The following is a 16483-nucleotide window of genomic DNA, read 5'->3' as shown; positions in this document are numbered from 1 at the left end:
ATCACTAGCGCGAGCTCTACCTTAGACAGTAGCTCTGTACAACATGCTGGTTCAACAAAGCCTGAGGCTTCACGTGGAAGTGTGTCTTCTACCTCTGCAGGTGTGTCTCGTAGCTCGACCGTACAACGATCGATAGGCGCGTCTTCGATGGCGTCTTCATCCATCATCGCTTCATCCGACTCGAATTCAGCGTCGGCATCGATGTCCGGTTCTTCAACGTAGTCTTCGAAGCCAACGTCAGCGCTGCAGACAACAAGTACCACACAAGCATCATCGACTGTCGATATGTCAACCGCATCTAGGTCTGCTTCATTTATAAACACGGCTTCATTGCTGAGTTCTCCAACACCAACAGCATTGCCCGCATCCAACCAACCAAGCACGTTGCCAAAACTTCAGTCGTTCTATCTAGTTCTGCTGCAGATGTACCAGCCCCAGCCCCATCTTCGACATCGGCAGTTAAGCCCAAGGCATGCAAGAAACGTCGTAGGAAACGTTCACAAGGAATGATATGACCTCATTATTAGAAGTGAATACGAAGGATATCTTAATCTACGATGGTTCGATATTTCGATTACAAGCTTCTACCATAGGTGTTTGTCCGCATGGGGCTTACCTATAAGAAGACAAGGTCGGTCTGATCTTTTGAGAGGACATTTTAGTTATTGCGATTCTTCAGTAATGATCGAATAGTTGATCAGGTAATGAATGTATACGTCATTTGTGAATTCGTACGTAGTTCGGGGCGTGCTTCTGGATTACTTCGCCTTGCGTATATCCCAAATCTGCGACGTGTTTCCACTGTCATATCGGCTTCTTCATGGTTAACCACGAGAGGATTTGTGAGCACAAACGAAGATGCGTTACATTTCTATGGCCGATATTCCCATTCATTACCGATCAAAGTAAGAAATGGGTGGTGGCGATCCACAAAATTCCGGTCGCTGCTGATTGGTCCCGATCTGAGAAGCTCGGCCAAAACTCGCGATTGCGTCATGTTCATTTCTAAGCAGCTACTACATAAACACAGCATCGATTCATTCATGTTTGTTTTTGCATTCATCACAAATACCAGCCTTCAATATGACTACTGCAAATTTCAAGCATATCGACCTCGGCAGTTACCAGGGGAAGGCATGGGCCAAAGTCGATGGTCCGGGCAGCAACTTCCAACAGAAAGACTACAGCCGCGACGTCCATAATCTTCGAGGAAGAGAACATGAATTCACTACCGACAATTCCGGGTTCACGGTTTACAACTATCCCGCCAAGGAAAAGCTTTTCACCGACGAGAAGGCCGTAAGGGAAGGGTACTACCAAGACGTCGAGAACTTGCTGCGGGACAAAATTCCTGGTATCAAGAAGATAGTCATATTTGATCACACCATCCGCAGACGCAATAAAGATGCGCCTCGTCAGCCCGTACAGCAGGTTCATGTAAGCAGTCTTTGATTGCGAGTTTGGCGCACACTGACCAGTTGCAAGGTTGATCAAACGCCTGGCGCAGCGGAAGCACGTGTACGACGTCATCTGCCTGCAGAAGAGGCAGAGCAGCTTGTGAAAGGACGCTACCAGATCATTAACGTGTGGCGCCCGATTGAGAACCCAGCATCAGACATGCCTCTGGCGGTGATAGACTGGCGTAGCACCTCACCAGAGGATTTCATTGCTACAGACCTCATGTATCCTAAGCGCGCAGATTCTCTAGATTTGGATGACCGTGGGAAGGAGGTCTTGCCCGATCCTAACAACTACACTTCGACTGAAGGCTACGAAGTGAAAGGAGAGACCATGGGTGTTGCGGCGAACGACAAGCACCAGTTCTACTACCAGAAAGACATGACACCCGAGGAGGTATTGCTGCTCAAGTGTTTTGACAGCTGGGGCGAGGGCATGCCAAACGGAAAGAAAGGGATTGCGGTTCGGACGCCGCACACTGCATTCAGTGACCCAAAGACCCCAGAGGATGCACCCGGACGGCAGAGCATTGAGGTCAGGTGCCTTGTGTTCTACAATTAGTGCTGTTGCAATTGCTCTTAAGCTATCTGTCATTGTCCTTCGAGTGGCGCTCAGTCATAATGCTCTTGTCACATTCACTCTCACCATACCCCACTTTTCAGTGCCTTCAAATTTTCATATCCATTGCACCACCCACCTGACCTCTAACACCTCAACACCGACTATTTTTGGGTACTCTCGTACGATATCACAAACTTGAAGAGCTGCACACGCGCAACGTGGGCTTTCTGTTCGCAGCTCGACATCGCGCGCTACTCAACGCGTCACATTTGCTTAGCACGCGCTCGCAACAATGACGCTGCCAGCGACTCCATCTAAGCCTGCCCGAAACGGCAAGCCTGAGCCCAAGTCACCGCATCTATCAAGGGCAGAGCGTCGCGAAGAAAGGAATGCTCGTAAACACATCATCAAGATCGAGACTGCGAAGCATCGATCTCGCGTAGGCAAGCGCTGCGAGAAGAACGTCCTCAAAAACGCTGAGAAGAAGGCTCGCAAGGCCGCCAAAGCCAAGGCCAGAGCACGCCAGCATGTCGCGGGAGCTGTGAGCGATACTTCCTTCAAGACGTCGTCGCGCCAATACAGTGCGGTCAGCCGCGCGCCATCTATCTTCAACCTGACGCCTGAGACCGCGAAAGCTATCGCCGACGCGGCGCAGAGTGATTCGCCATCACATTACAGCCGCAAGGTTGGCACACCGCTCCTTCTCACACCAAGCCAGGGCGGTCATTGCAAGGTGGAGCGCAGCCTCACTGATGACTTCCTACGCGTGCGCGAGGTGGTCGAGAAAGAAGAACGCGCACTTCTATCCACACCCGATAGCATATCAGACCTCGCTCAGGAGAGCAACGACGAATGGATCGGCCTTGCCGACGAGATCGAGGGCCAGGACAGCGAGTATGACTTGCCAACGATTCACCCCGGCGCGTATCTTGAGTTCTTTGGCGATCGAGAAGAGAAGCACACCCGTCTCTTGACTCCCGACAGTCGCGGCGACGTCGAGGCTACTCATGTCAACAATCCGAAGGACTGGGACACATTCAAGCAACGTGAAGTGGAGTGGATCAAGCGAGAGGGTGACCCTCACCGTATCGCGTTCGACGAGCAGGGTAACGAAATGCGCGCACTCAGCTACTGGAGCGACTTTGACTCCAACGAGAACGATCCCGGTGACGGACACGATCCCTTCTGGGATAACCTTGACTTCCGCGCCAACCCATCTGAAGATGAAGCTGAAAATGTCCACGAAGCCGTTGTCCTCAGTGATGACGAGCCCGACAGCGATGTTGAAGAGCTTCCTTTCATCGATCTCACCCAGGAAGACACCGTCATGGTCGAGACTGACGACGAGGACGACGTTTACGAGATTGATACACCTACTTGCGGATTGGCAACACCCAACCATATCATAGATCTTACCGAAGTTCCTGATCCTATGGAGGAGACCTATGGCGATAATTCTGATCAAGAGAGTGTTGCACCGGCTCGCGAACCGTTGACCAGCGTGATCACCGACCTGACTCGAGACAAAGACTTTATGGATGAGACTGAAGACGAGGACGACGTCCAGCGAATTGATTTGCCTGCTCTTGCGCCCGCACGCAACCGTGTTGATTTGCCTGTTCTTGCACCTTCAAGCAACCACGTCGGCCTTGCCCAAGAACAAGACTTCATGGAGACTGCCGACGAGGATGGCTTTGGGGTAAATCCCACACCCACGGTCGCGATAGCGCCCAATCAAGGTGGTGATGCTATGGACGTGACTGGAGATGAGCAAGATATCCCGGAAGTCAACGCGCCTACAGTCATACCAACCGCTGCTGAACCAGTCGATGCCGTGGCAGGTAGCTCCCAAAACAATCCCCAGGTCATTGATGACGACAGCGAAGAAGCCCACGAGGCAAAGCTCGAATTAAGCCTTCAACAAGAGCTCCTGCGTACCCAGGAACGTCGCGAAGCTGAGACCCGCGACGCCAGCCGTCTCGAGCAGCTTCTAGCCCGTGATCATTCCTCCCTCACCCTCACGAGCCTATCTGACGAGTATGCCGACGTCCGTGACTCCTTCAACTTCATCCGAGGCATGCACGCCGAGCAATCCGATCTCAACACCAAGGCATCCGTAATCGAGAAGCGGATGAGGGTATTGATGGCTCCCGATCCAGTTCCATTCGAGAATAGAAGAAAAGCGGAGATTCTTGGCAAGCTGTGGTACGCGAACGAGAAAGCTGCTACGTATATGGTTTGTGCGGAGAACAAGTTCAGGGATAGGGCAAGTAAGGAGAACCCGCGTGACATGCGGGTGTTGCTGATGGCGATGAAACATCAACTCTTGGAAATGTTTGAGAAGTATGACGCCAGGGTGAAAGAATACAAGGCTGCTCTGGAAAGCGAGGCGGAGCGTTAAGCTGCATTGGAGACGGAGCGGCTGTTCTGACATGAGGCTTTGCTTGGAGTATTGTACATACACTTGAATGACAAGTCGGGTGGAATCTGTTGGGGAGAGCGACTGTGACTGGGCATTGATGAGTCGGAGCACTAATGGCATTGGACTCCATGAAGGGAAATATGCCGGACAAAGTTGGTAGCGTACGTTCACGTAACGTCTTTACTGATGTCGCATATCAAATGACGATACAAACATACAAATGATGAGCTCTAGCAACTTGGTGATGTCTATTGCAAGCTTCATGGATACATTCTAATATCGCTGTCTAACTACCACGCCCTTCAGCCTTGAGTCTATCTCGTTCCTTGAATCGCGCTGTCCAATCAACTTCCTCCCTTAGCTCCTTCATCTTCTCTTCCACAAAGCCTAGCAAATCTGTCTCGAAGAGCTCATATTTTCCATTAGCAAGCAATTCCGCAATTCCGACCTCCTTCGTACGTTCCCATTCCTCAATCGCATTTTCTATATCTTCAACAATGCGCTTAGTCATTCCGAACTCAAGAGCTGGAACAAGCTTTTGAGCCCCGGCTTTTAGATCAGAAGTGCTATCGACCGGCTTCGACGTCTTGTACGTCGTACGATAAATATCTGGCTTTAGACATGGGTTGAAGATGCTAAACTGTGGACCGCTCAGATCGATGAACCACATTGCCGGTCTGTCTGGGTTATCTGGTTCGTCTGGTTCGTTTTCCTCAAAGATTTTGAACAATGTATGATTGTGGCAGCGTCCATGCAAATCATTCATCTTTGGATCAGCATATTGTGTAATGGTTCCGGTGGGAGTAAGCGAGAGAGTTGTAACGCCAACGCTGGTATTTGTACCTTCGCACGATTTAGCTACATATCCATATGGTATAAGTAGACAAGGGGGTATACCTTTCAAGAACTTCGTGAGCAAGTCCCTGAAATAGATTGCTGCACTTGAGCAAGCCAGATGGCTTACTACCATTGACTTTTGTTGTTCAGTCATCACTACATCCGGTTTAAACTTTGTATACTTGCCTTCTGGAGGCAGGTGGACGTGGATGAGCAGCTCTCCGTCTTTTTCCTCAATAACCGTGGGCTGAAATACGAAGTTCATTTCTCCGAATTGGAAGAAGAGCTTTTGGGCCAAGGCAGCTGCCCGTTGAATGTGGGTATCGTGGGATCCCATGGTTTTGTGGACGATCTGATCAAAAGAATACGTCTGTAGCTTTTGTATTGAAGATTATGAAGTGCGGTACGATGTCTGCTATTTATACTGAGAATCTACTGATGACGCATGTCGCGCACTGTGTCATGATTCTGAGTAACAGTTGTGACAACCTCCGATGACTGAACACAGCATGGTAGTACTCCTCCGTTCCGAAAGTACAAAGACATGTGACATATAAAGCGGAAATTCAGGAATCCCATTTCTTCCGCGCGACTATATGCGGCACCTCATGCGACTTCGCAATACCAGGCGTAGTTGGGCGGCGACCTCCGCTTCTACTCCGACTCTTGCTGCCGCTCCGATTGCGAGAAGTACCACTTCCAGAACCAGCTCTTGACTTCCTAATAGGTGTACCTTGGCGAGTCTTGGACTGTGTGGACTCATCGCCGAATTTGGTGGGTATGCGCGACACCACTTTTCGAGCACCGTTGAGTCCCATCTCCACATCTACACGACCCGCTTGTAGCACCCTCGTTGCTGGAAAGAAAGGAGCGTTTCTGACGTACTGTGTAATGGCATCGGTCGTGACCAACACTTCCTCGGCTTGGTCACCCAGCGGGATCCGCTTCGCTTTGTTCGGTGGCAAGTGTCGTGGACCAGATGGAGTCGTGAGAATTGGTGCGGAAGTGGTGCAAGTGTGAAGCGGCCCTCTGCCATAACTTCTTGGAAAGCCAGTTCGCCAGGAAGATGCGCGACGCTGGTAGGTATAGGAAGCAGCCAGTGCATTCGGTGCCCCAATTGGGAGGCGCTACGGCAGTAACCTCTTTCTCTGAACGAAAAGGAAGCCCAGAACGCGGAGGAGATTTTCGGTGCGCGAGCTGTGCAAGTGTCTTATTTTCTTCATCCTGGAGGTCGCTAAAGCTGCTCAAGTAATGCCGCTCGCTTGCCCGCGATGTGCTGAAGCTGACGCACCAATTGGGCAGGACTTTTTAGGTCCACGTCTATATCAGTCGATAGGGCAAGATTGCTTGTAAGACGAGCAGTGCTCGGCACATCCTTTTTGACAGGGTTTGTGATGCTTTGAGAGTTCTCTATGTGGCTGGATTGACCAGCCTTGGACTTTGAGATGACCGGAGGCGCATCGTTCTCGTTATCTCTGAACACAGTAATCTTATCGCTGGTAGCACTGATATTGGAAGTTTTGGAGTTGCTGCGCGGCGTCCTCGTAGTTGTCGTGAGTGCTCCTGGTACGCGATCGGCGGTAGTGCCCGGATATGTGGCTGAGAACAGGACTGGTAGTTCATCTTTTGGACCAACGTATTCCTAAAGTCAAGTTAGCATATAAATTATTGTTATGGGGCGCGTGAATACCTTTTCTGCATGTCTCAATTCCTCCATGTCCCGCATAGTTTCTGTATGCTCGAAGTCGACTGAGTCCGAAGAGCGGAGATGTGCACGCATGGTCGGCATGTTTACAAACACGGTTGAAGATGAGGGCGATTATAACTTACTCGGTTTAATTCTAGCAGTTCTTCTGGGCGTAAACACTAGTGGGGCAAGGTCGCACTTTACCGCATTTGTCCACTGTGCAATTAAATTCACTATGGTTTCCAGCTAGTGGCAGATAGTCGCGTACTTCGTTTGATACACTTTCACTGCAGCAAAAGACTGCTATGATTTGATGATCATGACCGTCCGCGAGTCGAACTCAGATAGCAAAAGGCAGACACCCGGGGGGAGGGAGCCCTCCACGTTATCATTCGAAGATGTAGCCTCGCATTGAACATTCTATGGACTGCCTTCCTAGCTCCTGGCTTTCGGCCCGAGCTTTTTTGTCTCAGATTTGCCTTATTACAAGGGCACTCAATTGACCTGTCGCCTGGGAGAGAGGGTTTGATGACAGAACTTTAAACGGAGCATAGCAGAAGAGGTATGAGCGTATTGACAACTGGCCAAGACGTGCGAGGGGAGAATAGAGATACAAAAGCAGCTCAGCTATATACATAGTCTACCAAAGCACAAGGATCTTTTCTTTAAACTCAAAGATGTGCTTTTAAAGCTTCACTTTCCCGGAATCGTTTCGGCCAGATTCCTTGTTTACCAGGTGACAGTATGCCATTTGGATCGACGGCGTCCTTTATCGTCTCCACAAAGCGTCGGTACGCATGATCGTTGAAATCGTACAGCGACGCGACGCGATCTGTAACTCACTGTCAGTATTACTGAATAAGGGCTCGCAAACATGAACTCACCCATCGCGCGGACGTGACTGCGATACTTGCTATAACCTCGCTTCTTGCCTTCCTCGAACAGGTTGTCAAAGATGTTTTGTACGGCTGTTCGATGTACAGCATTCGTCTTGTCGAAGGTAAACATGGTTGACGGAAGGATGACATGCCGAGCTCGGTGCATAAAGGAAATCGGCAGAAGGAGATCCCCAGGATTGGAGCTTCGGCAAATCTTCTTTGCGTTCTTGACCCAATCCAAGATCTCTTTGCCATTGCTTGGGATGATCGGGCTGTAGTCATAGTGCGCCGCGATACCACCACCCGATTTCGGTAATCGAAACTTGACCCATCGGAAGTGACCAAAGACTGGGTATTCCGACGAAGAAGCCGCCTTCCTTCTCTGGAATAGACGCGGGGTCGAGAGTCTCGCCTTCGGGCGCTGAGAATATCTTGCCCTCAAAGCGGCCTTTGGATGTCTTCTTCTCTATGATCTTCTTCACCTCATCGAAGTGCGCTTGTATCACGTCTTTTGCACCATACAATCCAAACTTTGCGTTCCAGTAGCCGAGATCAAACTTCTTCTGCAGCTCAGCAACTTTCCAATCTGGTATCGGGCTTTCGTGTGGCCAAAAGTCTTCGCGCGACCCCATCATACCGAACCACTCGACCACATTGGACACATATACCGTGTTGGGCAATAAACCGTCTCGACGCATTGGCCCAAAGATGTCAACGATAGTTTCGATGTCCTCAAGGTCGGGCATATCGAAGGAGCATGACATGTAGGCCTGGGGTGCCGGAGAAAGCCATATTCCGAGTTTCGTTACTATACCTAGGTTGGACTGCAGGAAAAGACCTTCGATGCTGGGACCGAAGGTGAATTTGGAGAGATGCGCCGACCGCGAATTCGAGATGCCAAACTGTCCTGTACGTACAAGGTCACCATTGGCGAGCATGGCTTCTACGCCTGAAATGTGCTGATGATGCATTGCAGTCGGTGTGAAGCCTGCACCTCGATCCAGGGTATTGCCTACTACTGAACCCCATCCAAGTGACGGACAGGATGGCCAGACATTCAGCTTATTCTTGACGCAGTAGTCATAGAGGTCGGTAAACGTGACGCCTGGCTCGACAACCGCATATGAGTATTCAGAGTTCACCTCAATGATCTTGTTCATGCGATGAAGATCGAGCGCGATGGATCCGTTGACTCGAGGTGCTGGACCACCATATCTGGCCATCGGTGAGCAACATGCAATAATGGTGGAGGGAGCAATAATGTAGCGGCTTACCCAAGGTTCTTTCCTCTAGAGAATGTCCAGACCGGAATACCAAACTCATTTGATACCTTTAGGACCTCCTTGAGCTCTTTGATGCTCCCGGGCCGCACTGCCGCGCTGGGCATCTTGCGCGTTCCCTCAGCCTCTTGTAGCTCATATGGATCGATATATTCCGTCAGATCATGGTCTTGCAATACTTGGTCATTGCCAACTGCAATCTTGTACTTTTGTATCGCCTTGTTGAAGACATCTTGCTGTATCCCAGGAGGAAGTACGGGCTTCAAGGGCACGGTGATGGACTCCTTAAACAGGTTGTAGTGTGTCGACTGATATTCCTGATCAAGATATGCGGTAGAAGGCATAGTGACGATGTTTGATTAACAAACGAGGTTTGTATCGTTAGATTTTGTTGTAATATATGCCGCTCGTTCCTGCAGCACGTATGCTTGTCGATTTCTTGCGCTAGAGCGCTAGAGCGTGAGGTTCGTTTGGGGATGCTCAAGCTTCCCCACAATGCGGAGAAGACCCCACATGGCCAACTCTCCGACGTTCCCGCGTCGGCCATCCAGCCTCCGAGAAAGCTACTGTACACTGCAATGCGGTCCGATTGCGATACTTTGCCTTAAGGTAGTGCTGTCATTGACCTAGGTGCCGAGTGGAGATTTACCGAGCCCTGGATGTTGTGGTAGGTCTCGAATACGAGAACCATGCGCGCTAGTCATATCTAGGAACAGTCGCACGTTACGATCAAGATTCCATAGTCGTGACCTCACATGGATGAACAGATCATGCTGTCCGCGAATAGGAAGGTGCGAGACAGGAAGGAGTCAGGAAGTCAGTACTCGAAATTTGGGAACGCATGTCCGAAGCGGCACTACGATGCCACTCGTAGCACGCTCGACATCCATCGATCCTGCCCAACATGCGGTACTACACCTGGCCCTTTGCTTTCGATTCCAGAGCAGCGCGATAGAGGTGGGTTCGAGAAGATGTATAACATTTCTAGGACGTGTGACTTCGCGTTTTTCGCGTGGGCTGCACCTGAGCAGGAACGGGCTCCCCACTCGCCTAGACTTCGGAAGCTAAACGAGATGAAAGGCGTTTGCTTCTCCGCATCAAGAACCTGCCCCCACCAGGTGCAGCAAAAACTCATGCGCTCTGTGCCTCATGATTCTAGGCACTATCTAAGGGCAGTTCTGTTAAGCTATATCATTTAAAAGTTAGGGTTTTTTTAGCTCTTCGCAACGTACCTAGGTACTACGAAATGAGCTGTTAAGTATATTTAGGCTTATACATTTGATGACAGTTGCTATCTAATCGCAGTGTGAGTTTGAACAGAACGCGCACGAAAGTTTCAAAGTGCAGTCAAGGCTTTGCAAATTGGAGCTTGGTTGCGAGAAGCGCTTGTAAGTGGGAAACAGATCTGGTTCGATGAGTCTGGCAAGCGCATTGATTGGGTAAACTTATAGATTTGGCGGAGAGGGCCGATAGGTAGAGCACACCACTCTAGACAATGGCGAAGTGGTGGCTCGCAAAATACTCTTGGCTCACGCTTCGTACATCGACCCTTCTTTGCCCTTCGTCTTGTCGGCGCTGCACTTCTTCTAGTAGGTCTGCGGTAGGCTTTGCGTTTGTTGCAATACTCTCGAGACCACGAATGGCCTTGACGATCCACTTGCGTTCCTCTACATCGTCTTCTTCCGCGCCCCACATAAGTAACGGCCATAGTAAATTGACTGGCAGTGACTCGTCCGTTTGTGCCATGAGATGCGCACCACCCTTTTTGATTTTCACAATGGCATCTATTTCGTCTTTTGTTTTCGGATACTTGAACATAGGCGACGCGGTGGAAGATGTAAGAATGACGCGTAGTAGTTGGCCTAGATAAGTGCGAAAACTACGCGTGAGCGCTGCCACTAAGTTTCTCGCAAAGATGCTTTTCTGTCAGGTTACCAGCGGCAGCGTGATCCATCAACGCTGGTCTTTGCCCCGTAAAGAGCATTGCAGATCTTTTTGAAAATTTGCGAAAGCAATTGCCATTACCTCAGTCTCATCTTGTACTGTGCCACGACCCGCGAATGCCAAGGGTTCGATGCGTGTGATCCGGCCAACAAAAGCTCTGTACCTTTTGGTAGAACACAATGCCTGGGTGGTAAAGGACATCAAATAAGATTTCCTCGATCTCAGTATCAAGTGTTTCTGGCTCTGCGTTGACGTCTGCCGCAGGTGTTGCATCGAACAAGGTTTCATCCGTATCAGCGAGGAACAAGCCTTCGCCACCAGCGGTCGAAATTGCACGTGCATCCAAGAGGCGGAGCCATGATATGATTCGCCTTTCGGGGATAGAAAAAGAAGTTTTATCAACGTTCTGTATCAACGTATAGGCTTCTCGGAGATTGGCATGGGCTCTAGGAAGTGTCTCGGTGAGTAACTAGGTCTTGATTAGTTTCTGCTCGAGATCAACCGCCAGGCGAAGCACTGTAATGAACTTACATCAGTATATGTTAGCAAGAACAATGACGCCAGGAAAAACTTCAGTGGTATTTTCATGCCATCTTTCCCCTCCTCTTTGCGTTTGCTGGCAAGAGCGCTAGACAAATTGCGAGCGGCACTGTCATATAACGGCCTCCAATCAGTCTTCATCGCATCACCGCCCAATCCACTTCGTTGCATCTGCATAGCTGTAAAAGCCATGATTGCACTTCTAACGACGAGAGATTCCGCGGCCATAGCGTTGAAGAATGCTCTTGTTGTCGCCCACTTTGGTCCTATTTCTGTAGTTGCAAGGATTGGTGGCATTAGCATCTGCAAAAATGTATTGAGGAGAAAGTCTTCATCGATAGTGCCATTGGGGGCATTTTCCGCCGAGAAAGGCGATGTAGACGCAGCTTCTGCTTGCTGATGTCCGCGCTCTGGGATGGAACAAGCTCTCCTTCGGGTGCCTTTACCCGGGGACTGGTGACTAACTGGTGGCTGATGAACAGGCTGTGAGATAGCGTCTAGTTGATGCTGTGGGCCATGGGTAGATAGATCGGAAGGATTGGAAGGCCATGAATTAGGACTCAAGAGCATAGCTTCATCCCATGTCCCAATTCCTAAAGGCCCTGAGAAATCGAAGAAATTGTTGTTCCCCATGTTGAACCCGTCAAGAGCAAGAAGGTTGGGATTGAAGAGCTGGTGTTGAAGAACTGGAGTACTTGAGTTCGTCATGGAAGCTGAAGTTGGTCCCGTATCATTGCGCGATGTTGTGGGACGATTCCAAGTGCAATCCAAATTTAGACGCTCACAATGAGCACATCTTGGCCGTCGCTCGTTGCATCGGACTTTCCGCCTTCTGATACTTGATAAGCCATGTCTATGTCTGGACTTGGTATCACGACTTACCGGCATGCATTGCACCCATTCTTCGAGCGAGCTGGACGGGGCACGGCCAAGGTGTGTCCGGAGCTGGCTAAGCTGGCGGGTGTTGCTGGTGGTGGATGCTCTTGTGGCGTTGGATGCGACATTCCCAAACGTGCGTACCAATACGATGCTCACTTCCTGAACATGATTACCTTCTTCATGAACCAAGTCAGATCTCACGACGTTAAAAGTGTTGTTGTAGAGATGGATGAATCTGTCGGGCCAATGAATAGATGTTACGGCCGCTAGCGAGTCATTCGTGGCTTTTTTGTCATGCGCCATCCGTCTTGCTGACTTGGCTTCAAATGAGTCTTCTCACCATCAACTCGGGCGATGGTCTTCCATCTCACTTTTTCGCATTGCGTGGTTATAGGTCTCAATATTCCTGTGGTCTATATACCTTATCTTCATCTGGACTTTTGACCTCCGCAATAAGACCAGCTGCCCGCTTCATCTAATCGCAATGCGCTGACCTTTCCTTCCTCCTCCACACTTTGACCGACATCTCACCCAGCAACCGATTTATTTTCTCTAGTCGCCTGATATCCCGCTGTGGACTACTTTACGCGAATTCATATCTTCTTAGAACACTTGTCAGCACTACTGATGTTGCGGCCAGTGCAGCCCATCACCCCTGCTGAAAAAAGCTAGGATGAAAGATTGGAGCGATTTGCCCTCTTCTCCCAACCACCGCTCCGAAATGTCCTGATCCGCTCGGGGGAAATTTTGACTCGATCCTGTGCGCGACGAAGGCAGACATAGCAACAAGAATGCCTCCTGAATACCGTCTGGTGGTATCTCCCGCGGGAGGCCATGGGGTGTTGTCGGGAAAAGGCGCAGTGATTCATCCAGGCCTGTCCGCAGGTACGGCATATATTTCATCTTGTCGCATGGGATGACTCCGTCCTTCGGTTGGTCTTCTTCTTCGTTCAGTGCATCGTCTATCTCCTCAATCAACTTTTCCAGAGTCTTCGGGTTCTTCACAAGCTGATACAGCACGTCGGTCATTGCTATCGCAGTTGTCGCAGAGCCGGTATTCATCAGGATACTGACTTCTGCAACGATTTCGGCCTTGTAATCTTGTCATCTCTACGATCTAAGAACCCTAAAGTTTCCGAGAGGCCAATGTCTACAGTCCCATCAAGGGTATAAGAAAAGGTCCATTTACGGCAGTCCACAGTCAGGTTATCTGGTCTTGAATTATCTCCCGAAGCCAACAGTATAGTGCAACAGTCATCGAGATACTGGCCCAATCTTGCCATCTTATCCGCAACGGCGCTACTATGTACATCTGTGGTAAGGCCAGTATGGCGACGGATGTGCGAGCGACAATTGAGGCCGCAACAAGCAGCATGAAGCATATGAGCGGAACTGAGGTCAAGGACTGGGTTGATAGCTTGAAGAGACGTGGAAAGTGGAAAGCATATGTTTGGGGGTAGACCAGTGAATCAGAAGAGGTTCCCACTGTTCTGCAGCGATGAAATGACTATAATGGAATTTCCATCTGGTCGTAGCATTGTTCTCCCTTTGCTGCTCAGCTTTTGGCAATATGAGGTTCACCACCACCAGGTTTGAGCACATGGTCAGCCACAACACCAGCCACAATCTATTTGGTGTCCGACGCTATGCCTAAAAGCGAGTATTCAGGCGATTGCCCTGTTCAGGCAGGTCATCGTATTCACCACGATTCATAAATTCGCGCCATCTCGGGACTTAAAGAGCATGAGTTCCCCACAACGCACTTGCAAAATTATTGGCATCCAGCATCATGCTTCTTTTATCCGTCCTCCTTACTTGCGCAACAGCATTCGCGCAGAATGCAATTGTTCTCCCGCGAAGCACAGGACCTTACGCCACAACCCTTGCCATCGAAGAATGGGTCGACTCCTCACGCGTAGATCCCTTTAATTCGAGTCATGCACGGCGGATCATGATATCGCGCTTTGACCCGGTTCCGATCTCGCGGTGCAACTTCGAGCAAGTGCAGTATATGACGAATGTGACTGCCGCCGCTGAAGATGAAATCTTAGGGGACTATGGTTGGCCGAAAGGACTCTTAAGGCGATTCGTGCTTGAGGTGTGTAAAGAGAAGTGCTCAGCATAGGGGGCGGAGAAGGAAACCGAACGGAGAAATGGCCAGTGGCGCTGTTCAGCGGAGGTCTCAACACGACGCGGCTCTTCTACAGCCATCTTGCGCAGGAAGTCGCTAGTCATGGCTTCATAGTCATCATGATCGATCACCCCTACGATACAGACGTTGTCGAATTTCCAAATGGCGACGTCATCTTTGGTGGAAGCGTGGCGTCGCCCGTGAACGGTTCCGAGCCTACGTCCTTGAACTTCGGGCTGGAAGTACGCGCTCAGGATGCCTCGTTCGTGTTGGACTGCCTCGGTATAAGTGCTGATTCAGGAGAAAAGGCCGTCATATTTGGACATAGCTTCGGTGGAGCAGCTTCCGCAACAGCCCTCTTAAACGACAAGCGGTTCCGCGCAGGCATCAATCTCGACGGCAAAATGTACGGTCCCGTCCTGAACAGTCCTCTCGGCACACCGAAGTTCCCCCAGGCTGTCGCACTCTGGGGCAGCGACGGACATAATTCTTCGATCTCCTCAGATCCCTCGTGGGCGACATTTTGGAATACTCTGAATAGCAGTGCGAACGTGGATTACAAGAGAGAGTTTACAGTTACGAATGCCGCGCATGGGTCGTATTGGGATTTGAATATCCTTGTAGATGTGGCGGGTATTAGGGGGAATGTTAGTGAGGATACGCTGCTCTATTTGATTGGACCAATTCCTGGGCCGAGAGTGTGGGAGATCTTGGGGAGGTATATACCGTCATTCTTTTGGTATACTTTGGGTCTGAAGGGGGAGGATGCGGTGTTGAAGGGGAAGAATCAGGAGTTTCCCGAAGTACAGATACTGAACGAATAGATGTGCGAGATACTCTCAGATGGAATGATTGTTCTAGGCTAGGTCAAGAGACCTGGAATTCGTCCTAGTGTCGATCGATATAAAATTTGAGCTGATGCAACAGCGGAAAAAATGAATCTAATATGGTATGCGAAGATTGATCTTAGCAAAGGCCTTGATATCCAAAATGCAGGGCAACGATTGTAAGGCTTTGTGGTAAGTATAGAGATAAGGTTAGCACAAAGATCTTAGAACGAGGTAGAGTAGGTTATAGATTAGTACTTAGACGAATTATTATCTTTTCTATAATAATCTTATATCTCTTTTATCTTACTTGCTAAGAGATCCTAAGATTGTTGCAGCTACGGTCTCCGCAACCAACTTCATACTTAGCATCATGAAATTGGTCATTGTGGACATATTCGATCGCCACCGCATCTTGCTAGTCACGATCGCGGGCATGTCAGTTTGTCCAGTCGTCGGTATAGTTCCATTTCATCCCAATTGACTCCCCCACTCTCGAAGCCCAGAGTGACGGAATTGGCTGGCCTGATTATCTTCTCATCGTCGTCATCATATGCTTCGTGGTTCATTGCATCACCTTTCTTGTCCATTATGAAGGGTATCACATCCAATGGCAAATTTGGCTTCTACGTAGCGATCTGCTTCTTTGGCTGGGTCTTTGTGGTCTTCTATGTCCCTGAAGCCGGGGCATGCAGCTCGAAAATATTCGAGAGATCTTCAATCATGGCTTTGGTGTGCAATATAATATGCTACACGATGGCAGAAAGAGAACAAAGCGCTTGCCAAAGCCAATGCCGGAAGTTTACAGGGCTTTAACCATTGAAGCTCTGAGACCAACGCTGTGATAGGCAATTATAAATAATATGTGCCACAATACCTTATAATATATTCTTGAACGCTTCAACATATACATATATACTGTCACAAAGTCAAACGAATCACTGAAACCATAGGTTGTAAAACAGTGAGATGGGATTAGTTTTCGTACGAACTAGTTGTTTCTACGAAATTTGAGTGCTAGAAAGGAGAGACGTAAATA

General features: G+C 49.6%; 12 protein-coding genes across 12 annotated transcripts; 6 read left to right on the top strand and 6 right to left on the bottom strand.

Annotated features, from left to right (window-relative positions):
* Positions 1-43: 43 nt before the first annotated feature.
* SNOG_03860 (hypothetical protein) lies at positions 44-515 on the top strand (the record flags this gene model as incomplete). The annotated part of the gene is made up of 2 exons (XM_001794353.1): positions 44-100; positions 303-515. The coding sequence occupies 2 exons, from the start codon at positions 44-46 to the stop codon at positions 513-515; spliced, it is 270 nt and encodes an 89-aa protein (XP_001794405.1).
* Positions 516-1083: 568 nt separating this feature from the next.
* SNOG_03859 (hypothetical protein) lies at positions 1084-2030 on the top strand (the record flags this gene model as incomplete). The annotated part of the gene is made up of 2 exons (XM_001794352.1): positions 1084-1437; positions 1486-2030. The coding sequence occupies 2 exons, from the start codon at positions 1084-1086 to the stop codon at positions 2017-2019; spliced, it is 888 nt and encodes a 295-aa protein (XP_001794404.1). The 3' UTR covers positions 2020-2030.
* A 281-nt stretch (positions 2031-2311) lies between these two features.
* On the top strand, positions 2312-4420 carry SNOG_03858 (hypothetical protein; the record flags this gene model as incomplete). Its single annotated transcript, XM_001794351.1, has 1 exon — positions 2312-4420. One exon carries the CDS (start codon positions 2312-2314, stop codon positions 4418-4420), a length of 2109 nt encoding a protein of 702 aa, XP_001794403.1.
* A 307-nt stretch (positions 4421-4727) lies between these two features.
* SNOG_03857 (hypothetical protein) lies at positions 4728-5615 on the bottom strand (the record flags this gene model as incomplete). Its single annotated transcript, XM_001794350.1, has 2 exons — positions 4728-5284; positions 5339-5615. The coding sequence occupies 2 exons, from the start codon at positions 5613-5615 to the stop codon at positions 4728-4730; spliced, it is 834 nt and encodes a 277-aa protein (XP_001794402.1).
* Positions 5616-5844: 229 nt separating this feature from the next.
* Positions 5845-7067, bottom strand: SNOG_03856 (hypothetical protein; the record flags this gene model as incomplete). The annotated part of the gene is made up of 3 exons (XM_001794349.1): positions 5845-6354; positions 6570-6920; positions 6969-7067. 3 exons carry the CDS (start codon positions 7065-7067, stop codon positions 5845-5847), a joined length of 960 nt encoding a protein of 319 aa, XP_001794401.1.
* A 538-nt stretch (positions 7068-7605) lies between these two features.
* SNOG_03855 (hypothetical protein) lies at positions 7606-9467 on the bottom strand (the record flags this gene model as incomplete). The annotated part of the gene is made up of 5 exons (XM_001794348.1): positions 7606-7628; positions 7699-7797; positions 7850-8115; positions 8141-9058; positions 9118-9467. 5 exons carry the CDS (start codon positions 9465-9467, stop codon positions 7606-7608), a joined length of 1656 nt encoding a protein of 551 aa, XP_001794400.1.
* Positions 9468-9618: 151 nt separating this feature from the next.
* On the top strand, positions 9619-10191 carry SNOG_03853 (hypothetical protein; the record flags this gene model as incomplete). Its single annotated transcript, XM_001794347.1, has 4 exons — positions 9619-9691; positions 9754-9790; positions 9911-10080; positions 10112-10191. 4 exons carry the CDS (start codon positions 9619-9621, stop codon positions 10189-10191), a joined length of 360 nt encoding a protein of 119 aa, XP_001794399.1.
* Positions 10192-10611: 420 nt separating this feature from the next.
* SNOG_03852 (hypothetical protein) lies at positions 10612-12240 on the bottom strand (the record flags this gene model as incomplete). The annotated part of the gene is made up of 3 exons (XM_001794346.1): positions 10612-11046; positions 11231-11536; positions 11599-12240. The coding sequence occupies 3 exons, from the start codon at positions 12238-12240 to the stop codon at positions 10612-10614; spliced, it is 1383 nt and encodes a 460-aa protein (XP_001794398.1).
* A 140-nt stretch (positions 12241-12380) lies between these two features.
* SNOG_03851 (hypothetical protein) lies at positions 12381-12508 on the bottom strand (the record flags this gene model as incomplete). Its single annotated transcript, XM_001794345.1, has 2 exons — positions 12381-12466; positions 12490-12508. The coding sequence occupies 2 exons, from the start codon at positions 12506-12508 to the stop codon at positions 12381-12383; spliced, it is 105 nt and encodes a 34-aa protein (XP_001794397.1).
* A 599-nt stretch (positions 12509-13107) lies between these two features.
* Positions 13108-13515, bottom strand: SNOG_03850 (hypothetical protein; the record flags this gene model as incomplete). The annotated part of the gene is made up of 1 exon (XM_001794344.1): positions 13108-13515. The coding sequence occupies one exon, from the start codon at positions 13513-13515 to the stop codon at positions 13108-13110; it is 408 nt and encodes a 135-aa protein (XP_001794396.1).
* Positions 13516-14275: 760 nt separating this feature from the next.
* Positions 14276-15441, top strand: SNOG_03849 (hypothetical protein; the record flags this gene model as incomplete). The annotated part of the gene is made up of 2 exons (XM_001794343.1): positions 14276-14584; positions 14638-15441. The coding sequence occupies 2 exons, from the start codon at positions 14276-14278 to the stop codon at positions 15439-15441; spliced, it is 1113 nt and encodes a 370-aa protein (XP_001794395.1).
* Positions 15442-15607: 166 nt separating this feature from the next.
* On the top strand, positions 15608-16267 carry SNOG_03848 (hypothetical protein; the record flags this gene model as incomplete). Its single annotated transcript, XM_001794342.1, has 4 exons — positions 15608-15623; positions 15783-15882; positions 15951-16176; positions 16208-16267. The coding sequence occupies 4 exons, from the start codon at positions 15608-15610 to the stop codon at positions 16265-16267; spliced, it is 402 nt and encodes a 133-aa protein (XP_001794394.1).
* Positions 16268-16483: the final 216 nt, after the last annotated feature.

This window comes from Parastagonospora nodorum (assembly GCF_000146915.1).
Source record: "Parastagonospora nodorum SN15 chromosome Unknown scaffold_5, whole genome shotgun sequence".
Taxonomy (NCBI): Eukaryota; Fungi; Ascomycota; class Dothideomycetes; order Pleosporales; family Phaeosphaeriaceae; genus Parastagonospora; species Parastagonospora nodorum.
Note: the sequence above shows the minus strand (reverse complement) of the source record. Positions and strands in the feature narration are given on the sequence as shown.